General features: G+C 45.4%; 1 protein-coding gene and 1 non-coding gene across 9 annotated transcripts in view; both read left to right on the top strand.

Moving 5' to 3' along the window:
• The window catches only part of LOC106562197 (transcription factor 12), a 95,884-nt gene that overhangs the window by 62,669 nt on the left and 6,219 nt on the right, over positions 1–26,996 (top strand). For 3 of the 8 annotated variants that reach the window (XM_045689164.1, XM_045689163.1, XM_045689165.1), the window contains exons 8-16: positions 335–387; positions 13,738–13,840; positions 14,574–14,713; positions 15,333–15,477; positions 15,596–15,666; positions 19,857–20,001; positions 23,120–23,196; positions 24,616–24,687; positions 25,236–25,421. In XM_045689164.1, the coding sequence (XP_045545120.1) occupies positions 335–387; positions 13,738–13,840; positions 14,574–14,713; positions 15,333–15,477; positions 15,596–15,666; positions 19,857–20,001; positions 23,120–23,196; positions 24,616–24,687; positions 25,236–25,421 (992 nt within the window). Of the gene's footprint in view, positions 1–334; positions 388–9,149; positions 9,450–13,737; positions 13,841–14,573; positions 14,714–15,332; positions 15,478–15,595; positions 15,667–19,856; positions 20,002–23,119; positions 23,197–24,615; positions 24,688–25,235; positions 25,422–26,996 lie in introns of those variants that run through there. The other 5 variants (XM_045689166.1, XM_045689169.1, XM_045689167.1 and 2 more) reach the window with 5 other exon arrangements.
• Positions 20,156–20,240, top strand: LOC123725313 (small nucleolar RNA SNORD35). Its single transcript, XR_006757811.1, has one exon. It is a non-coding gene; the product is annotated as a small nucleolar RNA SNORD35 (small nucleolar RNA).

Raw genomic sequence — 26,996 nt, 5'->3', positions numbered from 1 at the left:
ATCTGTTTTCACTAACTCCGTGAACAAGCCTGCAGGAGTCCCTGTGTTTTCAATGGATTAATGATTTTTGCTTAGCCATTTAAACTCCTATTTTAACGCTAATAATGATTATACTGGTGATTTCAATAGATTGCACAACACGCACAAATTGTTTTGGTTTTACATGACAAATTGTTTTTGATTTGACCTGATTGTGTGCAAGAAAAGAATGTTAGGCCCGGGAAGGCATCCTCGGCGTTCCCTTTTTTATGCCAGTGTGTGAATGAGCTGTTGTGTTGTTTACATCCCACAAAGGCCCTTTCTATTGCCTCAATCCTGTTTTATCTTTCCACAGATCCTCTACAAACAAAGAAAGTTCGCAAGGTCCCTCCTGGTCTGCCTTCATCTGTGAGTGGAAGATCATTTCATCTGCCTGCCATGCCTCTCATATATAAATAGATCTCTCAGTGAGCTTAACCAAACACACACAAACAAACACACACACACACACACACACACACACACACACACACACACGTGCACACACATACAAACACACACACACACACACAGTGCACACACACACACACACACACACACACACACACACAGACACAGAGAGCTGTTTAACTTGTTTTCCTTGACTCTTCAAAGACGTCCTCTGCAGTGGCACCGCCGGTACCTGGTTGATGTGTAAGGGAGCTCATAGCCCTGCCTTGCTGTGTGTGTGTGTGTGTGTGTGTGTGTGTGTGTGTGTGTGTACTAGAGAGTGTGTGTATGCGTGTGTACATTGGGGTGATTGATTTTGGGGTCTGTCCTGTCACAGCGTGGTCTCCTCAGCTCCTCTCCTGGGACGCGGGGCAATGCGGGGCGCGGGGAGCAGAGCTGTCAGAGCGGATCCCAGGCGCTGCTCTTTTGATGTTTAATTAGTCATTATGTAGCCAAACAGGAGGACAGACAGAGATTAATAGTGCAGAATCAGAGACATTTCCATGGGTAATAATCCCGGTGGAGCAGAAGACATTAGAATGCAGAGGAAGTGTGGAGCTCAGCTTGCCTCCGCCTGGGCCGGGCCTCATTAATATGCATAAATCACTAAGTCAGATGTTCATTGTGAAAATCCTGGTGGATTCTTAAAGCGGGCGATTAAGCCTTGCCTCAACTTCCCATCCACTGGTACCGGCCGATGCTTTTAATAAAAAAAGCAACTGGTTTTAGCAGAGATCCCTCTTTAATTTTGTGCTGAAAGCTTCATCCCAAGAGAACAAGAAGGGGGATTTTGATGAGGGTGGCTCAGAGACTGGATTTGCTTTTGGGAGCTGTGATAATCGCGAGCTTCACCGCTGTTCCTCTGAAATCAAATATGGAACAAGACACAGGACATAAAAGAGAGAGATGTGTTTTGTCTCTGAATTTGTGTTTGAATACTAGTTTGTCAGGAACAGAGGGAGGAAAGCAGCAGAGTGGGAAACACACGCTGCCTCTCCCCTCCTGAAGTAGGTGAAGGGTGGTGCCAGAAGACAGGGAGGGAGGCAGAGAAAGATTGGTTGCCTTGCGGGGTACATCTCTTTGTTGTGTAAATGATCGCAGGGCTTTTATTTGTCTCTACTTAACACATGGGCGCAGGTGCACTATGTGACTCAACAGTAGAATCAAAGCAGTACAATCCTGAGTGGAATAAGCAGAGGAGCTAATGCAGCTTCTTCTTCTTCTGTCACTCTGTGTGGAGAAGACGAGGCCTGGATCTTGGACGAGTTGGTCTCTGATCCCAAGACAGAGCCAAGACTTTAACATGGAAAAAGGGGCTGTTTTTGTCTTATTTCCTCTGGTTGCAGGGAAAGGTAAAGAGAGAGAGCCTGTGGTATGGGTGGTGTGTGGGGATGGAGGTTGAGTAGGCGGTGAAGGAGGGCTGGTCTGGAGGCTTTTAGGAGGTGTTGTATGGGCCTGGTGGGAGGTGAAGGCGAGGAGGTGGAGGGGATATGAGCTGCCATAGCTTGTCTTGCAACTGGTTATAGGTGTTTAGAGGTTATATACTGGCTGATAGGAGGTGTGTGTGTGTGTGTGTGTGTGTGTGTGTGTGTGTGTGTGTGTGTGTGTGTGTGTGTGTGTGTGTGTGTGTGTGTGTGTGTGTGTGTGTGTGTGTGTGTGTGTGTGTGTGTGCATGTACAGGGGTTATCTGCAGGGACCTAGGCTGGTGTGGGCGGCAGACAGCGGTGGTGGAGTTTAGGAGTGTCGAGGGCACAGGCGCACCTGGAGCAGAACAGGGTTGCCGGGGGCAGCTGTGCTGTGCCATGCTGGGTGAGGAGCCTGCAGTGTACCTGTAATGCAGAAATGCAGCTGGATGCAGATGCTGCTGAAAGGCTTTTGCTTGTGTAAGCACCCAGGCTTCACCAGAGGCCTGAAGAGCTGCTTGATAAACAAAATGAACACAATGCTTCATATCATTATTTCCCCTACTGGGAATTCTCTTTTATTTATTTATTTATTTATTTATTTATTTCAAACTATTTGAATTTTTTTTCATCCTCACCTAAAAATGGTTGAGGGGGTTTAGATTTGAAGAGCGGTGTGTTTTTAATGAGCAGCTGATGTGTGTATATATGATGTGTGTATATGTAGGATTTATATTGCAATCATAATATTTATGGGAGCACATCCTCTGTGCATTTAGGTTGTTCCCCTGCAGTATATACCAGGATGTGGAGGCCATCAGGGAGAGCCAGCCAGCTGCTGATTGCAAACATTCACATGTTTATACTCCAATCTCATCTCATATACACACTTTTTCCTTAACCTACTTTTGCAGTTCATCTTACGTACATGCTCCTTTTAGGGGACAGGAGCTACTGTACAGATGTAGGATCTTAATTTGATTACTCTTTTGTTACTGTGAATTTTCCTGCACAGCAGGAAATGCAAACTTGTAGTGTTTAAAGTCATGTTTAAAAAGTCTAAAGTTTGTAATTTCCACTTTTAAATGTCAGACTTGAATTGCCCTAACAACAAATGTATCAACCCCTACAAAACAGTTCCATACATTTTTATCCACATAATAATTCACATTTCCTGTTGCTGCAGGATTATTATTGTATTATTCTGGCCCAAAGGAAGATCCTACATATGTAGGTGTGTCACCAACTTTGTCAGCCTGATAATCACCATTTCCCTCTGAACAGTAGATTAATAGATTAACTGTGTACATAGTAAAATACAAATAAAGTGAGCAATGTGGCACGAACATGATGTTGAACAGGGATCATCAACTAGATTCAGCCTTTGGTCAAGGGGCCGGAACTTAATTACAAATAATATAATAATCAATCAATCAAATGTATTTATAAAGCCCTTTTTACATCAGGCGATGTTACAAAGTGCTGTACAGAAACCCAGCCTAAAACCCCAAACAGCAAGCAATGCAGGTGTAGAAGCACAGTGGCTAGGAAAAACTCCCTAGAAAGGCCAGAACCTAGGAAGAGACCTAGAGAGGAACCAGGCTCTGAGGGGTGGCCAGTCCTCTTCTGGCCCAAGCAGATATAACATTTGACTATAACGTAATCATTTCAAAGAATTTTGTATATTGGGGAAACCTGATGTAGTGTATATGTGCACTGGAATCCACTAGTCCCAATTCAAACACATTATTTATTGCTTCTGATATTTATAGTAAATGTAGATCATGAATCCAGTACAATGCACACTAACACAAGGTCCTTAGCCATTGCAGATGATCAGAGGTTGACTGTATCAGTCTTAAGTCTTGGAAGGCTTACTTCATGATACAGTGGGCTGTCTGTGGTCATAGCTAGATGTATCACTTTGTAAACTGAGCATCACTCTGAGTGAAGACATAACGGGTTATCATTGGATGGACAGCATGCTGCGGAGCAGGGTTGCTGACGGGCAGCTGTACGGGCACCTGCGTTAAGGGTCCATCTGACAGGGGGACAGAGGAGAGAGACGCGCCGCGGTGGCAGCAGCTCTGTGGCTCGTGGGGAAAAGCTGTATCTTGTAGGATATTCATGTGTAGCTGGGAGGCCATTGCTGGTGTGTGTGTAAATAGCCAGGCTTTTTTTACGCGCCCTTGTCACTGGCACAGCGGCTTGATGTGACACTTCCTCCTTGGCTGTGGTGATGCTAGTCTGGAGGAGGGAAAGAAAGAAAGTGGCGGGAGAGGGAGGAGGTGGGAGGCAGAATCAACTCCCTTCAGGGACTTTTGCTAGCGAGAACCCTGGCTGTGAATGACAAAAAAGATTGTAATTTGCTTCTGACAGATCACTCAGACACCCTTGTTTCTGAGAGACTTTCACTTAGCAGGGGAACAGGGACTAGAAGAGAGGAGGTCTGCTCTGCTCCGGGCTCTGAGACTAAGACCCAGGATTTTGCCTCGCAGTGGTCGGGTGAATGACACACAGAGGTTATCTCCTTTGTGTGTGTATGTGTGTGTGTTTAGCTGAACTCAGAGAGACTACAGCTCCCTTTCATCGATGCAGCTACGTGTATTTTGACTAGACAGCCATCTGCAGGCGGAGCAGGATGGTGCAGGAAGCAGAGCTCATTTTGGGTTCTCTTTGAACCAGGGCAGGTCAGGACCTGGTAGAGGGCAGCTCTTGTGAGTAGACGTGCCTTTGGATGAAACGCGTCAGCAAAGCCTTCTGCAAATACAGCCAAACAATCATTGTTTGATGTGGCCCTTTCATGTAGACACGGTTGTATCGTCTCAAGTGATCTGGATTTCCTTGTTGTCTGGCTGTTTCACAGCATCAGATGACTTACCAGACAACATTTGTCATGTACTGTACCTCGACATTTTTGTATCATTTTTTTTTTTATTAAGAATTTATTTAAATGTCTCTCTTTTTAATTCAAGAAGGATTTAAAGAGTATGGTCATTGTGACATAGCTGACAAGACTGGGTTGACATGATTCATTTCATTTTCTAAAATCAATTCTAGAATATTTATAGTACTAAACAGAACAGGACTGTCTTTCTGTCTACCATCCATCTCTGGGTTGGCATGATGCCCATTATCTCAACACCCTGCCCCTGTCCTATCAGGTCAACAGGTCAGAATCAGACCACCAGGGGGCAGTGTGCCAGGCTCTGCTGCTCTGCTCTGACCCCAGTCTGAAGACCCTATGGGGATGAGCTCATCAGATGGCTGATTAGATAGATGCCCCTCGTTTGACTGGGATGATCCTGAACAGAGATCCTCACCCCCTCCCTCCCTGGGGCCTTGCCTTGGTGTGTTTATCCGTCTTTGGGTCGCTCAGATTTACCAATGACATGAGAGGCGGAGATAAAGGAGAAGGCCAACAACTCCAGAGGTCCCGGCTGCTTTCATCTAAAGGAGAGAAACAGAGTTAAAAGAACATGAAGCAGAAATGAATGCACACATTAAAGTCATTACTCACATTTCGGCCTGTAGTAAATTATTTATGTAGGGCCTGGCTGCGTGAGTGCACCACATTAATGCAGGCCTTGGTTTTAGACTGCTGCCTGGCAGGCTTGGCACGGTGCTCTGTCAACAATCACTAGTGATTAGGTTAATAGAGTGTGTTAGTTGGAGGTAGTTTAACTCTAAACCACACCAGAGTGGCCAGTGGGGTATACTACAAAGCAGGATCAATGAGTTAGCCAGGTAACTTGTCTTTTTATTTTACATTTCTTTGAAAGATAAGCTTGAAATGAGTATGGTCTAATTGACTCAACAACCAAAAGCACATATCTAAGTTTAGCCTTCTTAATGAACCAGAAAATCAATAGTTATTCCTAGTTGTTTATCAAAGTTAGCTGGCTAACTCATTGATCCTGCTTTGTAGCATACCCTCTGGTCTAAGGGAGTGTCAACAGGTGAAACTGATGTCATAGGCTGTATCTGCAGATCCAGTTGTAGGCCAGTTACCCCCCTTAACGCAGTGGAGGGTTTCCTCAGAGTGTGGAAGTCAGAGCCATGTCAGGCCGCTTTGATTGGATTGGTCCTTCTTGGGTGACTGGTTGTGCATTGGCCCAGTGAAAGACTAGAGGACACTGACAAGAACACTGACCTACTGTACAAGGCTGAACTGGATAGAGAGGCTCAGTCTTAATGTCGCGGCTCAGAGATAGCCTCCTTCCATCCCAGCAGCTTTATTCATGCGTATTGGATCTCTGTGTTTGTGTAGTACACATTGTCGTTGTCGTGACACCCTTTATATTAATACAATTCATTGGTTCCAGAGTCGTTTTTGATGACTGAGAACAAACAACGTGACTGAGAACAAACAACGAGACAAGGAAGGAATTTGATGTGATGTTGCTATGGACCTAGAGCAGTGTCCTATCACTAAATAACTTTATGAACAGTTGTATGGGGGACGGAGGTTTGTATGTCCGGGAGGATTTGGATGACAAAGGGCAGAGTTGATGAAAGGGAGTTGGGTGGAGTGTTATTTTGTGGTTGGTAGGGAATGTGGTTCAGATCATATTTGGATGGGAGAGAGAGAGGTTCTGTGTTCCAGCCTGTGTTGAATGAACTCACAGAAGTGTAGGGGTGTACTGAAAAATATCATATGAGGCGTGTCTGTGGGCTGGAGATCCATGTTAACTCTGGGGAGGGTAGAGTGTCTGTCTGCCTGTCCCTGTGTGTCTGTCTGTCTCTCTGTGTGTCTGTGTGTGTCTCTGTATGTCGGTCTGTCTCTCTGTGTACTTGTGTGTGTGTGTGTGTGTGTGTATCTCCTATGTCAGGTCAATCAGTCAGCCAGGCCAGGAGGGGTTCAGCCAGGATTACCATAGCTACATGTACATATGTCTGGCAGAAGCAGCACTAGAGGAAGTGTATGTTGACTCAGTCACACAGAATGAGTGCTTTGTAAATAACTCTAAAGCACCTTTCTGCTTCATACACACATGCAAAGCGTTAGGGAAATAAGGTCAGGGGGGAGTTGGAAGAGGAGGGAACGTGTCTTTCGTTAGAGATTCAGCAGTTAGAGATACTCTAACATCTCAAACTGAAGCAGAGCCAGTAGCACTGCACTGTATGCCTGCTCTGGAACAGCCTACAGATGAGAAAATGCCTGTTCTGTGCTGATTTATGCAGTTGTAAATCATTGGAGTTAACGTGTAATATATGTGTAATTAAGTCAAGGCAAAGCTTTGTGTTATGAACGTCTTGTGGGGTTTTGGGGAGATTAAGAACCCCCCTCAGCACCCCCCCCCAAATAAAAACCAGTGCTTCTTACAGGAAACAATCCCCCCCATCCAGTCTTATGGCATCATGGCTAAATCCATGCGTGAGATGGAGGTGACCTCAGTGGGTGGATTTGCGGAGGATCTTTTTTAACACCCAAACAAATCCCAGGGAAAAAAGCATGGCCAGTGGCTCAAATGTGATTAGAGGGGGGAGTTGTGTGGACAGGTGCATGGCTGGGTGGCTGCCAGTGAGGTAACTCTTGGCCCACTTTGACACAGATGCAGACTGGTCCTGTTTCTTGGTGGCTGATGGGTCAGGGGCCGGGGCCGGGCCCAGGTTCAATGTTTATGAAGTGATAGAGGGTGGTGATCCTGGCTCTGTCTTAAGACGATTGGTGTTTAGGATGAGATCTGACATGGTTCAGTAGCTCAGGAAATGAAGTATGACAACGTGGGCGTCTTCTCAGTAATACAGCTAATATCTGTTTGCCTGTTAGACAAATGTAAATGATCCCAAAGTGTCCCTGTGTTTGCAGCTCCATGTTGTATGCTGTGTTTGTGAGTAGTAGTAATACGTCTGCTTTTATCAATGTTGAGTCCATCTCTCTTTACTCATTCTCTTTGAGCTTTCATGTGTTTTTTTCTCAGCATGGCCTTCTGTGTCTGGACCCATTTTTGGACCCTTCAAACACACATTTTCCTTAAAGCATCAACTTGAAACGGGCCCAGAAATAAAGTGGTACCAGCATGTAGACCCCGGTGCCTTGGAAGAGTTTAAAAGAATCTCAGAGAAGAAAGAGGAATACATAATAATAGTACTGAAGGAAAAACATAATAAAGCCTCGTTTTCTTTGGGAAAGGAGTCTTTCATCTTTCTATAACAATAATGCTCTCAATGAGTGCACAGGACTGTGTTTAGTCCAGGAAGCTTCTACTGGCGGACATGAAAGGCTCCAGGGAGGCTGGATGGAGTGGGCTTTAAAGGCTCTGTATGGCACACAGGTCAGTCCTCTCCTCTCGCCTCGCTCTTCCTCCTCTTCCCTTTCTCCACCTCTCCTCTTTCTCCTCCTTCAATGGAGGCTGACATGGAACAGCAGAGCGGTCTGAGAGTGACAGGCAGACAGTGAAATGAAGTGGCTGTGGCTGTTTTGGTTGTACCCCTCTGCTTCCCCCTGGCCTGTGGTGCACGTCTGAGCTTGAGGCCCCTGGGGGTTTAGGAAATGGAGCATCACAGCTCTGTTGCCTGTCTGACGTCAAGGCCCGGCCCCTCTGCAGCTGTGGCGTGTGTTTAACAACTCTCTGTTTACAGTCACCGTCGTGACGAGGGGGTTCTTTCTGACAATAGGGAAAGTGTAATTGTATACATTAACATTCTCACTAAGATGTTCTACAACATTATAAACGTTTCTTTCTCCTTCTCCCTGTCTGTTTTTATGACTCTGGGTATTCTACCTAAGAAATAGAATCCAAATTTAATTTGAGGTCTTATTTTTCCTTCCTTTGTTCTTTTCCTTGTTGTGAGTCCATTTTCCCATATTGGTTGTTAATTGGCATAACGTTGAGTGTGGGAACAGGTTGAGCTCCTGTCCCGATGGTTGTGAAGAAACCCTATCCCTTCATGTTACCGTACCGCTAGCGGACTAATTCAAAAGCCCGGGCTTTTGAAAACAACAGATTAGCTCGCTCAGGATTAAAACCTGTGTGGGAGAGCATGTTTATTGCAGTTATTTACTCAGTAATTTGTTTGCTTTTGAATAACATAAATGAATGATATCGGGCCCAAAGCTAAATAGTTTTAGTTCAATCTCCCCTGCAGAAAATCTAAATGTTTGTTTTTGGGAATTATAATTTTTTTCTCCTCTTTCTAAATCAACTCAAGCATTTGTTTTCTGTCCCACCTCCTCGCTTTATCCCCCCCTCCCTCCCGTTCGCCTCCCCTCCCCCAATCTGCTTTCCTCTTTGCCTCAGCACTTATGAGGCTTAAGGGGAAGAACCATTTCAGCGCCTCCCCTTCTCTCAACCACCCCCTAACGCTGCAGCGAATGGTTCAGCCCTGTTTTGCATAAGTTTCCTCTGAGTAGATCCATGTGTGAAGGGCCAGCCCAGGACTGAAAGAATTAGTCCCTTTTTAACGGGTTCGATGTATGTCTAGGGAGAAGGCTTGTGTGCTGCTGCTGCCGTGCTCTGAAACAGTACACTTGCTCCAGTCATCAGTATAATAGCCGACGCTATCATGTATTGCGCCTACCCTGTCCCTGGAATGGGCAGCAACTCCTTAATGTATTACTACAACGGGAAATCGGTGAGTTCTGTCTGCGGGAGAAAGAGAGGGAGTGTGTGTGTGTGTGTGTGTGTGTGTGTCCGTCCACGTTTGTAATTGGCCCTCGGGTATGGAGTTGCAGAATATTGGGTTGTCCGGCTGCACAGGATGTTTCTCGACTCTAGAGTATATCACTCCTCTCTGCTTTACTCTCTCTCTCTCCCTTTCTCCCTGCCCCTCTCTCTCTTTCTCTCTCTGTCTCTCTCTCTCTCATTTTCCCTCTCTCCTCTGTGGACTGATTTTTCCGTTGCCTCAGTTACAGCTGTGTGACAGTACCATTTGTTTTTCTTTGCAGTTCAAATAGAGGACTTCATTTCTTTCTCAATATGTTCTAGACATGTTATAGCCTGAATCTGTTAGATGGTTCACTTCCTTTTTTTAGCTAACCATGTATGTCAAAACTTAAACTTAATTTCAGCACAGACTTCTCTTTTAGAGATAAAGCAGAATATAAGCAAGGCACATCAATTGTATATAAGTAGGAACAAAACTCGATATGTGGATGTGTGTGGTTGAAAAAAGTAAAACATCATGTTTTTTTCTCTCACCTCTGTTCGTAGACAGAAAATATTGTTTCTTTTAGCTGTGAATGTATTTTTACTGGCTGATTGGTTCAGCACTGAGACTGGGTTGAAATAATAACACGTGGGAGTCTGGGAATGATTAAGGAAAAGAGGCTGCCTGTTGAGGTTAGACTTTCCTGTTTGTAGATTGAGCTCTGAGCACCAGCGTTGCTGTTATTCCATCTGTTTTTAATCACATCGGCATTCTGGACTCTACAGGGAACCTAATGTGATTCCTGGATTGCTCAGTAAAAAAACCTTTGATTTCTGTGTTCCTGCAAAAACTTTATTTTATGTGTGTGTATGTGGGAGAGTGTGTAGTGTGCGTGTGTGGTTGCGTGCGTTTGTGTTTCGGTTTACCTGCCTCTGAGCTAAATTGAGTTTCCTCAGATGCTTGCAGTAATTGTGTCACAGGTGTAAAAGTCTCACTGGCACGGCTGCTGAATAAGAGATGAGTAGAGAAAAGTCTCTTCCTGTTTCCCAGCTTCTATCCAGAGAGCAAAAACACTGAAACTCCCACTCAGCTCCATCCAGAAAGATAACTCCACCTTTCAGAGTCAAGGCCTCATTGGACCTCATTCTCTGACATTTCTATACCATTGTGAGATTCACTTTTATGAGGTCAACATGTTCGGGCATGTGTTTTAGCCCTCCTCATACCCCATTAGGACAATGACCTTTGTTCCTACAGCACCACAGATCGCTTTGATCTTTTTATATGAAGTATTACCAGGAATGTCTTTCAGGCCGGCAGAGGGAGAAAATTGGGAACGTGTGGGCAGCATGGGTCAACTTTATGATCCAATTCAGTCCATCAATAACCAACCAATACCAAGCTCTTTATCTTCTCTTCTTCGGGGGAGAGATAAATAGTGTTTACTGTGAGCGTCAACAAAACTCACATTTACTTGTTGGAGTTTTGAGAGTGATTATTGTTTTTATGGTAAGAAACTTAAAGTCTTTGATTTCTGTGTTTTATGGCGTGTGAAGTGTTTTATTTCCGTTGTTTCCTCCAGTTCCATAGAAAATGAGTAAGCCAGGCTTTAGAGAATTCAGATATTTGGGAGGATTTGGTGGGGGGAGTGTGTTTATCTAAGGTGTGGCCTTTCCTGTCTAATATCCCTCAAGTGCACTGAGGACTGGACCAAGGAGGGATCCAGTAAATGACTGTTTTTCTTCCCATCTCAGGAAATATGGAATAACTGTTTACAGCACAAGATAACATCAGGAGTATGAGTTTTGCCTCAGAGTTTAAAATTCATGTTGACAGCTTCCCACATATATAACACCTGATATCACCTCATTTATCGGAGTGCAGTTGGTCTTTGAAAATGGTGTTTCTTGAGACCTAAATCTTGGAGTTTTTAAGCATCAACAGCTTGAGGCTTGAGATGTCTCTGTTAAAGGGTTGACTGGTACCAGGCTGCAGCGCTCAACATGCCCCATCAGGAAGGTGGTTCTGGGGCTGTGTAGCAGGGGACCATTGTGTTGGAGCTGCGTGCGTGCCTTTTAGCCTCTATAAGTGTGTTAGATTTAGACTTGAAAAGAAAGGCCCTCGGGCATGGTTTGATTCCACATAGTGACGTGCAGAGACAGGATACTGTGTTGACACCAGCAGCCCATTGCTTTCAGCTGTTGTCTTTTGTGAGTTTTTACTGCGGTGATCATTTATTTTTAAGAGGTTATTTTTGCCGTCGTCATTTGGTTTATCCATATGTTAACAGTTTTAATGTTTTTTTTCCATGTGCTGTTTTGATTGGTGTGGTGTTGAGATCAAAGGCGGGTGCTGCAGGCTGGTGATGTGTGGAAAGGTGTGAAAGGACTCATCAGCCCTCTCAGATCAGCCACAGAGAGACGAGAGAGTTGCAGAACAAAGCTCTGCCAAGAACCTACTGTCCCCATTTTCTCCAATCTGAAAGTGAAATCTTATGCTTGTTGATATTAAGTCAAACATGAGTAAGCTCAGTGCATGAACAACAAACCCTGAATTAATGATTGCTTATGGATTATGGTGGCTACAGATATTCTTAAATTAAACGTGATGTGGAAAATATACAGAAACTAAACACCCAAGCTCCCAACAACTGTGCTTGTCCTGCTGGCCCGGGCTCTGAGTGATGTCTCTTTAATTCATGTGGTAGTAAAAGGAAACCCAGGCGGGCCCTCTCCTCCAGAGGCTAGGGGAATGAGGCCCCCGGTGTTTGGGTGTTTTATTAATGCCTTGACTGGCTAGCCCAGTGTAAAGAGGACAATTAGCATCATCCACCGCCATATGCTGCCCATTGAGGCTCAGACTGGGACAAAGCCAGGGCTCCTGTGTGAGGCTAACCTGGAATCACCACGGGAGTCCCCACACCCTGGGTCACATGTGGGAGCCAGAGGAGCCAAGAGATCCCCTCCCCTCCCTGCTAAACGACATGTACACAGGGTGCTGGAGTTACACACACAGCTAATCACATGCTCACACACACTGCTTGCTCAGCAAGACCCCGTGGCCCTGAGTATTGGCTAAGCTGACTGACTGATATGTCGTTCACGTGTGTGACTGTGTATGTGCGTGTCTTTCTCTTGACGTACGTAATAAAGTGATGATGAATGAAGTTTGTTGGGGTTGTGTCTCATAAATAAGATGATTATACTTCAGTAGGACAACAAAACATTCTCTCCAAGCCCACTGACACATCTTGTTGCATTAGGAAGCAACCTTTGAAGTTCTTGAAGGGCTCTGTTCACGCAAACAGATGAGTATGCCATTAGGTCATTAAAAAAGGAATTTATGTTGCTGGTGACTAGAGAATGGGTGGGGTGGGGGGCTGGGTGGCAGGTCTGGTAGTGATTTGTGCTGCATGGCGATGGTGTTAAGGTTGAGGGACCGGCCCTCTTTGTGGCGTGGTGAGTTCACTAGCTCTCTCTCCCTTACTCTCTCTCCCTCCATCTGGAGTGGATGAAGTCAGAGACCACATCACTAATGTTTGGCCTCACGACCCTTTGATCCTCCCACCCAGCCTGGCACAGCCACAGCTGCACAACAGCCCTCTGTGCCTCACCGCTCATCCCCTCCCTCGATCCCTCGCCAGCTCACAGCCAGGTAGCAAAATGAAGAAAAGCACAGGCCCCATATTTGATTTTCTGATTTGATTTCTGTTTCTTTGGCGAGCTGTAATTTGCAGTGTTTATATGAAAGTGTGTGTGCTGGTGTCATTATAGTTCCATTAAGAGCTGAGACTATCTGAAATGCAAACACCCCCTGATAATCCAGTCCTCCCTCCACGAGCCTCCAAATGAGCCCAGCTGCCACACCACTGGCTTCTTAAACTGACACAGCTCAGTTCGTTCACTACATTCATTAAAGTAGACATGAATCTGGCTTCAACATGCAAAGCTACTTTACAAATGACAGTCGTGTAAGGAATAGGGACAAATTTAGGCGAAGATACTCGTTTGCGTCTAATGATGGTTAATGAAGCCGTCCTTAATGCACTGGCTTTAGATTGTGATCAACCCACCAGGCAGGGTGGTGGGGCATTAGAATTGTTCCTCTTCAACATCATCTAAATAACTCAACCAAATCATCATCATAATGCTCCTGCCACATACAGAGAACAGTCACAAGTTACGTCTTAGAGGATAATGACTTGGACAAAATGCTAGACTGCCCTATGCACCTGCTGTTATTCATGTTAATAATGTCTGTTTTCTTTTGGCAGGTGTATGCCCCGTCTACCAACTCCACAGAAGACTTCAACAGAGATTCTCCCTCCTACTCATCTCCCAAACCCCCCAGCAGTATGTTTGCAACCACTTTCTTTGGTAAGTGATTCTGACTAAAGACAGTCTCTGTCATGGAGTCTAAAAAAGCCAGTATTATCTGTTTGTGAAATCTGATGCTCTGTGTTTATCCATTTCTTCTCCTGCCTCTTGATGGACAGTGTCCCCATGAGAAAATATTTCTGGACAAACATCCTAACATCACACTCAGTTACTCTCTCCGTAGTCACTCTCTCTGATGTTGCTGAACAGTTTCAAATGTTCAGCTCGATTTAGCCATTTCTTTCTTCTGGTAGACAGTATTTCACTGAGCCTGGTCTCAGAGTTGCTGGTCTTTGAAGGGATCGGGTTGGTTTCTGTTAGCCAAGGGAGGCTTAGTGTTATCTCAGCTGTGTCCAGGACAAGGCTTGTGTTTCAGTCCTAAGACCAGACTGGGAGAGTGAACAACCCCCTTGTGTGATCCAGCGACTCAGCAGAGAGGAGGGGGACTGCCCTCTGTGGAAAGGTCTCTCTGGGCTCTCATAATCAAGCTGTGTGTTGTGGTTTGCTGTTGTGGTTTGCTTCACGGCGGTTCAGGCATATTGAATTTTATGTAAACTTGACTTTGGTTATTAAACTAAAGCCATTAAAACGTCTTTGCTCCCTTCTGGAATCAAATCCAGGATATCTCTTCAATTAGATGATCCTTTTGTTACATGAGTCATTATACTGTAAAGAATAGGGATGAAACTCAAAACAGATCAATTTCAACTCAACTCTTGTTTGTTGTCATTAGATGGGACCCACAACTCTTCTGATCCGTGGAATTCCTCCAATGGGATCAACCAGCCTAGTTATGGAGGAATGCTGGGAGGATCTTCATCTCACATGCCGCAGTCAGGAAATTACGTCAACATGCACTCACATGACCGCCTGGTAAGCAACCCAGCTAGTGATGTACGCACATACTGTAAGGGATGTCTCAATGTCTCCCCTACCTATTCTTACACAGTCTACCTCCTCTCTGTTAAGCTCTATTGCCCCATGCTCATAAAACATTTGGCTTGCATTGGTTTCAATTGAATATTTGTGGTGTGCAATATTGCCCACCCTGCCTACAGAAAAAGTCTAGCTAGGGGAAACACTGTGACTGATGTGTATTCAGCCTCCATGTCCTGTTCTGCCCCATCAGAGCACATCCCCTCCTCTCTGCTGAGCCCGTAGTGAGAGTGGTTGGTGTGAGCTGTGGCCTGGCTATCTCTCTATCTGATGTTGCTGTCTGGGCAGTATCTGTGTAAGACACGGCTGACCCCCTCTATCAGTGTTTCATCTGCTCTGTCTGCCCACTGTGTCTCACTGGGACTCACAAGGAGCCTGCAGCTGCTGCCCAACCAAAACCCTCTGTCTGTCTGGGCTACACATTCATATAACCTCTCTTTTATCAAGTGATATTTTTTCACCATGCACAATGCTATTCTTACTACTGAACAAGTGTATGCACACACAATATTGCTTTGTCCTGATGAACACGTGTTTTGTCCTCTTTCTCTTTCAGAATTACCCTCCACACTCTGTGTCGCCGACAGACATCCATGCCAGTCTTCCTCCAATGTCCAGCTTCCACCGCAGCAACGCCAGCACTTCACCATTCGTTAACCCAACACACACCCCGCCTGTCAACACCACCGACGGGGTCATGGGTACGGCAAATATTTGGTTGATCTACTCTTAAATATCAATAGGCGAGATAAATTCCCATAATGATGTTTTCTTTAATCTATGCTCTGTGTTATAAATGTCCTCTCCTTGTTTCTGTAGTTGCTGCAAATCGGGGGAACGCCTCTGGAAGCCAGCAGACTGGAGATGCACTGGGCAAAGCCTTGGCTTCGGTGAGTACAGCACACCCCTGTTCTCCTCCGGGGAAATGGGAAAGCCTCAAAAGAGATTTAGATAGAAACCATGTTACAAATCCACAGAGGTTGTTTGTTGGGAGTAAAGCCCTATTGGTTTACTTGTAAATGGAGGCACAATCCATGCAGCACTTAAAATTGCACTCTCTCCCTCTGAATGCCAGTTTGATTGAGGCGTTAGGCTTACATGGATGGTTAGGAATCCTCGGTGGATATCCCCTCTAGGTTGGTCCCCTCTCTGGGTGTGAATCCTGTGTTCTTGACTACATTACCTTCTCCACTCACTTAAATATCAAATATATTTTTTATTCCTGTGTTAAATTGAGATGGTGCATTATATTAATGGCCCTCTTCAGTCTGTAAAAGAAGTGACCTCGGTGGTCACGATGGGTATTAAGTGCTATAGTGAATGCTGATTAAATAAGCCCAGAGGGATGTGTTTGCAGTTGTTTCTGGGCCTAAGCCTGGATAATTGTAGACTTAATCTCTGAGTATACAAGAAAGGAAATTGTAAAAAAAAAAAAAAAATCACCAGTTTGAATAATCCAGCCTTGGTATTTGTTCCATTTTCGATCATGTCTCCCTGCACGTTTGACACACAGTAACTCATAAACCTTTGTGCTACTGAGGATGAATATGTCCTCCGTCCAGTTAGAGTCCTCTTGGTTTCAACAGCAACAGAACCTCACAGAGAGCTCTTCTGTCCCTCCTCTTACTGATTATTTCTAATTTTAATAACTCCCAGAACTCATCTGTAACCCGGCCTAATATACACTACATGACCAAAAGTATGTGGACACCTGCTCGTCGAACATCTCATTCCAAAATCATGGGCATTAATATGGAGTTGGTCCCCCTTTGCTGCTATAACAGCCTCCACTCTTCTGGGAAGGCTTTCCACGAGATGTTGGAACATTGCTGCGGGGACTTGCTTCCATTCAGCTACAAGAGCATTAGTGAGGTTGGGTGTTCCAATTCTTCCCAAAGGTGTTCAATGGGGTTGAGGTCATGGATCTGTGAAGGCCAGTCAAGTTCTTCCACACCAATCTCGACAAATCATTTCTTTATGGACCTCGCTTTGTGCATGGGGGCATTGTCATGCTGAAACAGGAAAGGGCCTTCCCCAAACTGTTGCCACAAAGTTGGAAGAACAGAATTGTCTAGAATGTCATTGTATGCTGTAGCGTTAAGATTTCCCTTCACTGGAAGTAAGGGGCCTAGCCCAACCATGAAAAACAGCCCCAGACCATTATTCCTCCTCCACCAAACTTTACAGTTGGCACTATGCATTGGGACAGGTAGCGTTCTCCTAGCATCCGCCAAACTCAGATTAGTCTGTTGGACTGCCAGATGGTGAAGCGGGATTCATCACTCCAGAGTTCTCACTGCTCCAGAGTCCAATGGCGGAAAGCTTTACACCACTCCAGCCGACACTTGTCATTGTGCATGGTGATTTTAGGTTTGTGTGCTGCTGCTCGTCCATGGAAACCCATTTCATGAAGCTCCTGACGAACAGTTCTTGTGCTGACGTTGCTTCCAGAGGCAATTTGGAACTTGGTAGTGAGTGTTGCAACCGAGGACAAACTATTTTTACGCGCTTCAGCACTCGACGATCCCGTTCTGTGAGCTTGTGTGACCTAGCATTTCGTGGCTGAGCCGTTGTTGCTCCTAGACTTTTCCACCTCACAATAACAGCACTTACAGTTGACTGCGGCAGTCCTTGCAGGGCAGACATTTTACAAACTGACTTGTTGGAAAGGGGGCATCCTATGACTGTGCCACATTGAAAGTCACTGAGCTCATCAGTAAGGCCATTCTACTGCCAATGTTTGTCTATTGATATTGCATGGCTGTGTGCTTGATTTTATTCACCTGTCAGCAACGGGTGTGGCTGAAATAGCCGAATCAACTAATTTGTCGGGGAGTCCACATAATTTTGTCCGTATAGTGTATCTCACCTCAGAGAAATGAAACCCACCATAGCTTTTATTCCTAGTAAAAAGTGAGAGAAGTAAGATGTGTAAAAGCGTAATGGGTTTACATTGGGAAGTGCGCACCCGAAAGAGAAAAGTGTGTGTGAGGGTGTATGATAATCACAAATTAAGTATTTTTGTATTCGTAGACTGAATTCTATTAGCATGACAAAGCTGCAGTGAAATGGACACGGTTGGGCTGGGGTGAGACGAGGGGTGGGGAGGCCAGGGGGAGCGAAGGGGGTTCCTAACTGCTGTGGCTCAACTCTGCGGGCCGCCCTTTGTGGGCCTTTTGTTCTCCGGCCTTTTAAACGGGCCGTGCTTATTGGCCCCCGCTGCCCGGGGGAGCGTGACCGATGAGGAGGCGGAGCCTCATTTGTTGTTGGTAAAATGAGTCATGTTGCAGTTTGAATACAGCAGAAGTAGCCCGGGACCAGAAGAATGGCCCGTTGTATATTGCAGGGTCAGGAGTCACGGCTATAGACGGCCCGCTTTAGAAAGAGAAGAGATATTGGCTAATTCGTTTTGAGTCCCATTGATTTGAGACATACACTTGTGATCACAGTTGATGGTCATTACTTCTCAACAGGATTGAGTGTCTCAGGTTAAAGATACTGAACAGAGAAACTGAGAAATGTGATTTTAAAAGAATAGAGAAGAAGAAGCGTGTATAAATCCCCACAGGGAAAAACATATATTTTGGTACACGGAGTGACATGCAATAGCTAAACCATTTGGATTTTCAAAAGTTGATTGAAACACAAAAGCTTGGTGATCAAGCTTAAAAGAGAAGATTATTAATAACGGCATTCCATTGTGTTTACTGAAGTTAAACGGTTTCCTATGAGTAGGATGTGATGTTTACTTGGAGGGAAATCCTTCTGGATCTACTGCCTCTGCTAATTAGTGGGAATCAAACCTCTAATACCCTGGTTTACTGGGAGACACTTTCCATTATGGCCCAAACTATCCTCTTAAAGGGAACAAATCAGGGACGTGTTGTCTGCTTTAATCTAGCATTTCTCTAAACAAATGAAATCCCTGTGAAAGTTTTAGAGATGTAATCTGTGTGCTTCAGAATCACATCATCCTCTCTCTCTCTCTCTCTCTTTCTCTCTCTTTCTTTCTCCCTCTTTCTCTCTCTTTCCCTCTTTCCCCCTCTCTCTCTTTCCCCCTCTCTCTCTCTCCCCTCTCTCTCTCTCTCTCTCTCTCTCTCTCTCTCTCTCTCTCGCTCTCTCATGATTGTCATGTTGCCCTAAAACCTCATTGACCCAAGCTTAACATTCCCCACAAACACAGTGGAAGGTCTGTTCATGCTACGGTATGGTAACAGAGGTCTTCTGCCAATGAGGAGACATTGTTTTTTATAGTCCGTACAAGACACCTCAACTGGTCCGATCTGAGTGTATACTACTCTTCCACTTTAAATGGTTCTCTCCCTTCACTGGGGCTCAGTTCAGGGCGTGGTCTAGCATGGAGAGGTGCGGTGGTGCAGCTCATTCAGGATAACCACCTCCGCTCCATCACTATTGGGGGATTAATGCTGGCCTTTGTATCTCTCCCTGTCTATGGCTCCACTCTGGGTTTATACTGGAGTTATATAGCACCATGTTAGAAAGATATTAATGGGATCTAGGGCAGATTTTAGTCCACTTTAGCTTTAAAGGATTGCAACCGCTGTTCCTGTTTCCCCCCAAAGTAAAGACATTGACTTTCTCTTCTAATAGTGTATCAGTCATATGACTGTAGATACAGTATTTGTATGATATTATCTATGTTGTGGCTAGTGGGGGAGATCTAAATAAAACAACACTAATCAGAGTTGGGGGGGCACTAGACTGGTCAGAGCCTTCAGGTGTCGCAGTGAATAAGGTTTGAGGTACCCTTTTTTTTTGCTTTCACTGAAGCCACTGCTCACCGTTAAAGGCCCATATGTATGCTCTGAACATTTTTATGGGCTCCCGGTTGGAAAATCCCCAGAATTGATGAGCCAATTTCGGCCGTGCGCCTGCTGAAGGATGGTGACACAGGCTATAAAAAGTATGGGGAAACGATAGGTTGTGATTTTAAAGAGCTGCATGTTCTGCCTTACTGACGGATCTCTCTCTTTCTCCCTCCTTCTGTCATCCCTCTCACTCTCTTTCCCTCTGTTCCTCTCCCTCTTCCCCTTTCTCTCTCTCCCCTCTCTCTCCACAGATTTACTCACCTGACCACACCAGCAGTAGTTTTCCATCCAACCCCTCCACCCCTGTAGGATCTCCGTCGCCCCTGACTTGCACAGCAGGTGCTGCTGCCTCAGCAGGTACAGTGGTGACCACCGGCGCCCCCTCTGGAAGGGCAGGTAGAACATCAGTCTGCACTCTGATCTACTGCACTATAGCATTATACCAGCCTAAACTAGTCCCAATGGCATGAAGAGATGGGGGTTATTGTTTCCTCAGAGCATTCGCACCGCTTCCTCCATAAGGCTCTGTCTTCGTACTGGAGATGAACACTGCAAGTGATGTTTATCACACGATGGTCTTCAGAGTCTCTGTGACTTTGATGACATTGCCTCATGGCGACAGCTGTTGCAGTTTACCCCCAGACAAATCCTAGCTACATAGTGATAAGGAGTCAGCTCTCTTCAGTTGGTGAAAGGGACTAAGAGACTATCTTAGAGTTTGACATCCTCTCCTTTCAGTCACTGCATTCATTCTACCAAATAACCAACCAGACAATTCAGATAATCAATTTCCCTGAAACTGGGTCCATAAGTAGCAGAGCAATGTGCAAGGGACATTTAATAATTGTGAGAGACACTCTGGCAGAGGAGAGAGAGAGAGAGAGGGAAAGCCCAGCGTGTTGTTTTAGTGGGAAGTTGTGCCGTGTGTGGTGATGTAGTGGCGACAGCTGTCTCCACGTATGCCCCCCTCGTCCTCAGCTGTTGCCCTGGTCTGTGGACAGCTGTTCCCCCCATGGACCGACCGGCCTGCAAAGGGCCTCATTTATCTGCCCGAGGAGCGACAGTGACTCAGCTGATGAGGAGGACTATATCGGCTTCACACAGAGGGATGCCGACCCCTCACGCACCCTCTTTACACCTCAGCCAGCCAGGCCTCAGGGCAGCATGCCCTACTTGGGAGGACAGAGGAGGTAGAATACCAACAACCATTTAGATTTTATCAGTGAAGTTCCTGTCACCTGGAGATTGAGAGCACCAGTTATTTGGGTGTGGATTGTTTTGTTATATAAATAATGAGACAACATGATACCAAGGGCACCAGCTTTTGTTACAATGTGAAACAGAGTTTCTCTTTACAATCATAATCCTCAGTCAATCTACAGTTTCTGTTCAATTTACAAATGCAAAACAAATACTCCACATCCATGACCTTCCCATATGAGAAAACATCTGCCTTTGTCAAAAACCCTTCCCAAAAGTCATAACTTATCCATTTCCAAATCTGTTTCCATTAGTTTAATAGAACGCCTCCATAAAAATGAAATTTAATGTAGCTTAAAAGGGCAACTGGGATGATTGAAAATGTATTTCTTGTTTCATGTTTTGCGATCTAATATCAATTTATTTGTTTGAAGTTTGTTAATTAGAAAAGGGGGCATTACAAAGGTAAGTTGGGGAATGATTTGGCATGATGTTCAGATTAACCACAAATTGTTCCATCTGTTCATTAGGATTAGCTACTTTCATAACCCAACCAGGCAGGAACAGATATACACCCTGGTGCTGCTCAACTCAACTCTGGCTGGTGTGTTCAATTAGCCCTCTCCTCCTCCTCCTCTCCTCCACGTGGGGACCAGAGGCCCAGGGAGGCTTAGTTATGAGTACTTCCTGTTTGGTTCGCGCCAGGGAAACACTGAGGTTGAGCAGAGAGGCTCCCTCAATCCCTGTTCCAAAGTTACTTTTAATAGCCTCTTAATTAAAGCCTGGCTTTTCCAGGACCTTTGTGTGGAGAGACTTTCTCTCAGAAGAGGACTAATGCTTAGTTTACACTGCTGACGATGAATCAATGGAAAATCCCAAACAGTTCCCCCAGGTCAAGTGGAGATGTAATCCTAGTGTTTGTCAGAAACAAACTAACGTTAGCTAACGTTATCTCCCGGTTCCCTATCTTTCTCTCTCAAATACTGAAATACCATTTTAGAGGAGAACAGGGAGAAAATGGGGCCTGCTGTTGGTTTTGACATACAGCCTAAATGAGAGAATGAGAGGTAAGCTAAACAATGTATCCATCTGTAGAGTATGCTACAGTACGTGGGCTGGGTGTTGGCCTCCTGCCACAGTAATGGAGACCAGACGGTATAGTGAGGGCCCATAGCTGGGGCTGGCTCACTAACACAGCCCAGTATAAATAACCTGGGAGGTTTCCTCATTGTCACAATCGATTAAAGAGACTTGGACTGTTCTCATGTGCACACAACAGGCTTGGTGTAATGCATTACTTCCTGGTGCACTGTTGTTTGTTAGGTGGAATATTTCAGACAACATTGGCTAAGATAAAGAGACAAAGAAAAATATTTTGTTGCATCAGACCTCAATTTGATAGGCAGATTATTTTAGTTTCACACTAATCAAATTAAGTTGATTTGTTTTGTATGTGCCATTGCACATTTCATGTACTGATTATAACCATTCCCACACATTGTGATCCCCTCTGCTTTATGTAAAATTCAAATGTGCTCTAGAGATTCCCCAGTCTGGGACAGAATGGAATTCCTTAATTAGATGTTTCCACCATTTGTTTGGACTATTGCCGTCTCTTGGTTGTCTCTAGAATCTCCGAATGGAAAGTTAATTCAGGTCAAGTCTCTGAGTCTCTCTTGGCCTGCGTGTTTTGGCAAGCCACGGAGCTGTTGGACTGTTACACTATACCTCAGCTTGGCATGTGATTGGTCAGATGATATTTGTGTCGTGACCCCTGGAAGCTTGTCAGCCAATCACATCGGGCTTATATCAGCGGACAAGAGGAGCACCCACGAGTGCAGCCTTGCTAGAGCCTTCTGGAACTTTCTGGCTCATTGGATAGATTAAGGGAATCTTTTTGTCGTGGAAGAATCACTCTGTCAGTGTCAGTGGAAGACAGCCTCTGTCCCAGCCGGGCCTCTTATCACTGTTCACTTTGTTGCCTGGGCTATTAGCTCATTAATAAGCGGAAGTAGGCCATGTCCCAGTGTGCTGGTGTATGTTGGGGCCGTCTACCCACGGCCCTGGCTCATGATGCAGGATGCAGCCCAGTCACCAGGAAATGATGCAGCTGAACCCCAATGCTGAAAATACCTCTCACAGCATAACTACAAGAGACCAGACCAGACAGGATGTGGATGTGTTGTGTGTCAGTCAGCCCCTGTAGAGTGGAGCAGGATGCAGGATGCAGGTCTCTTATCATTGGCCATGTTGTGATGTCTGAATCAGCCATGTCAGGTGGATAACTGTGGTTCTCCCTCTCTGTCTCTCTCAGGTACCAACCAATGGTCCCGTGGTGCAGCCGGACAGAGCTCCTCCTCCCCCAACTATGAGAACTCCCTGCACTCACTGGTAAGTCTCCCTGCCCCCCCTCTCTTCCCTTCCCCCACACCCTGAGCACTTTTTAATGGACACGCACACAGTAGATGGGTTCTCTCGCATAGGGCAGGGTAGCATTACATGAAGATTCTTGGCTGACAAATGTCGGTGGGGGGGTTGGGGGTGCTGAACAATAACCGTCCCTTGGGGCGTGTCTCCTGCCATCTGTCCCTTACTCCGTGGACCAGGGTGGGGTTGGGGGGGGCTGGGGAGCCTGGCAGCTGTTGCATTGACTGAACCACCACTGCTCCAGGATTCCTGCGCTAGCTGCCTGTCCGTCTGCAGACCAGAATCACAACTTGGGATCCGTTTTCACCCCACACCGCCTGACGCCCACATCACACATTCACACCATCGGCTGTGGGAATAAATATTTACTCACTATATTTGAATGCCACCTACAATGGGATTTTTGTGAAGCGACCAAACCAATGATCAGTGTGAACGGCGAATGTGTGGGAGGGATGGGACCTCATGGTGGGAGGAGAGGACGAGGGGTCAGGAGTTATTATCTACACAGGACCACAGTTTTGAGGCTGCCTGACACAGTGATTAGTTACCATATATCTGTCTCTGTCTGACTCTCCTCTTTCTCCATCCTTCTATCTCAGTCTACACTATCTCTGTCCTTCTATCTCAGTCTACACTATCTCTGCCCTTCTATCTCAGTCTACACTATCTCTGTCCTTCTATCTCAGTCTACACTATCTCTGCCCTTCTATCTCAGTCTACCCTATCTCCTGTCCTTCTATCTCAGTCTACACTATCTCTGCCCTTCTATCTCAGTCTACACTATCTCCTGTCCTTCTATCTCAGTCTACACTATCTCTGTCCTTCTATCTCAGTCTACCCTATCTCCTGTCCTTCTATCTCAGTCTACACTATCTCTGTCCTTCTATCTCAGTCTACCCTATCTCCTGTCCTTCTATCTCAGTCCTCACTATCTCTGTCCTTCTATCTCAGTCTACACTATCTCCTGTCCTTCTATCTCAGTCTACACTATCTCCTGTCCTTCTATCTCAGTCTACACTATCTCTGCCCTTCTATCTCAGTCTACACTATCTCCTGTCCTTCTATCTCAGTCTACACTATCTCTGTCCTTCTATCTCAGTCTACCCTATCTCCTGTCCTTCTATCTCAGTCTACACTATCTCTGTCCTTCTATCTCAGTCTACCCTATCTCCTGTCCTTCTATCTCAGTCCTCACTATCTCTGTCCTTCTATCTCAGTCCTCACTATCTCTGTCCTTCTATCTCAGTCTACACTATCTCTGCCCTTCTATCTCAGTCTACACTATCTCCTGTCCTTCTATCTCAGTCTACACTATCTCTGGCTCTTCCACTAATGTTTATTTGTGCTCACATGCTTTCCTGTTCTATCTGATTTTGGCAGAAAACTCGAGTCCATCAGCAGCTTCATGAGCATCTCCAGGATGCCATGTCATTCTTAAAGGATGTATGCGAGGTACTCCTGTCCTTTAGATGGAGACTTTACCCATCAGTGTTTGACACCTTTTCACATCCTTAGTTGTTTTTCTTTCTTTCACCAGCTTGGCCTCCGTTCCGTTCCATTTAATTGGAGTTTCAAATGTTTTGTTGCCATGCTTTGTATTGTTGTTTATTATTTATATATTGACATTTCAGCTTGCAGTAATCAGCTTAGGAGCATAAGACGCTTTAATACCAAATGAATAGTCATGGTGCTCCAAATGAGTGGTGTGCCAGCCCGTTTATCAGTTTCTATAGATACAAATGAGGATGCTTGTCTGTTATGAACACATGCATCCCTTGTGCCCCTCCTCAGGTTGAAATGGCTTATCTTCATCTGTTTTTGCGTGTCTTTCTTTTATGCTTTTGTTATCCCTGTGGTGTTTTTTCACTCCAAGATCATGCCATAAAATCACAATGTCCTCAATTTTTTGTCCTAATGTGCTTATATTAAGCTGCTCTGTCCTTCTCTCTCCTGTTCTTCGCCCCCCTCTCCCCTCCCCTCTTCTCTCTCGGTCCTCCCAGTCTCGGATGGAGGATCGCCTGGACAGACTGGATGATGCCATCCTCGTCCTGCGCAACCATGCCGTGGGCTCCACCACCAGTCTGCCCAGCGACATACACAGCCTGCTGGGACAGAATGGGCCAATAGCAGCCCTCGGAGCAAACTTCCCTGCCGCCGGATTGGTTGCTAGTCGGACAGCAGCAATGGTATGAATTAACTTTGCAGAAGAAAAAGATCTTGAGTGTTTTAGATGTTAAGGATATTATGTTTCATGTGTTTTGCAACTTAAGAATTGACTTTGAATACTTAAAAGAAAGTCTGCTTTTTGGACTGAGGGTAGGCATATGTGCTTTTGCGTTGCGTTTCTCCAAATAGGCTAATAAACAAGCCTTGGCCACCTGTTCAGAATGAGTCCACAGCCATGTGCAAAAACTCTGCTTTTTTCCACAGAGAACAGTTTAATTTAAACTCACATACTTTCCATATGTGTAATGGTTGGCCTGAAGGCTTACTCTCCTTAAGAAAGACCTCATATACAGGTTTGAATGAGAAAAGCAGGCAAAACGGAGTGAAGTTCTTCTTTGGTCTGGAGAGTGTTTGTCAGTTGCACTCCTATGAGGCGGCTCCTGGGGAACGAGGGGATGTAGGTCTCAGTGCAGACCATCCTCCATCTGAACTATTTCATATCGGAGAGGAGAGGGATTTGAGCACATCTGTACTGGAAGTTTCAACAGAGGGAGACAGTTCTACACTAATCCCTAGGTGATGGGAAATAATTTAGGCCATATTTTTCCAGAATTTTCTGAATCATTCCTGGCGTATGTGGGTGGAGGGTTGGATTAAGATCCTCTTGGATTAAACTCTCTTTTCTAAGAAAATGGATGGAGGCATTCAGGGGATGTGATGGAGGAGAGGAGGATGCCGAGGACTGAAACATGCTCAGCATTTCCTTACCTCATCATTTACTGTCCAGACCTCAGCCTCAGTCCCAGCTCCTCACAGGAACCTGTCCCCCTACCACTGGCTGATTAGTAAACATTCTTGCTGAGGAGTAACATCTGTGAGACTAGTCCTTGCATTACTCACATGGTAATCGGGCCAACAAACCCACAAGAAAATTGTGAGGCATTTGATCCCTGGCCTATGGTAATAATCATATCCAATTTTCAAGTGGACAAGGTTTGGATGTGTTCTGTGTTTCGGCCGTACTACTTCTTCCCTAACTGTTCATTTATTGGAGTTGGTGCTCCTGTATCTGTACTGCCAAACCTAAAACCAGTGCCATTTTACAAGTTTACAGCCTTTCACAGCCTTCGCAGCATGCAAGCTTGGAGCCTGTGTCCCTTTTGCCTAGAATAATATTAGTATTTCTGGTTTGTTTCTCTCTGTAGAAGGAAGAAAATGTCCCAACGCACCATGTGTTTTCAGTCATGGCCATTTTGATATTGGTGTTGTGGTCCTTTGAACTCTCAGGATAGTATTTACTGGTCTGTGACTGAAAGTGCTTTTTAGTGGTTCTCCCATGGTGCAGTTCAGTTTGGTGTGCTCGTTACAGAGTGTTGAGGGACTATAGTGATAGTGTTGGTGGGCTGTGAGACTAAAAGAGGACTGGCTGTGTTTGCATGAACACAGAGCCTCCTCTGTGGTAGAGAGAAATAGGGTCCCCTCAGACTGCTGCTCAGACAGAGCTCAGCCACCTCAGCATGGCACAGCCACAGCCGTTTACTCAGGACAGGCCTTTTCACTCTTTCATCGCCTCTTTTTAACCAACTCAACAAATC

The sequence above is a fragment of the Salmo salar genome, chromosome ssa11, assembly GCF_905237065.1.
Source record: "Salmo salar chromosome ssa11, Ssal_v3.1, whole genome shotgun sequence".
Lineage (NCBI taxonomy): Eukaryota > Metazoa > Chordata > Actinopteri > Salmoniformes > Salmonidae > Salmo > Salmo salar.
This window is presented reverse-complemented; position numbering and strand designations above follow the sequence as displayed.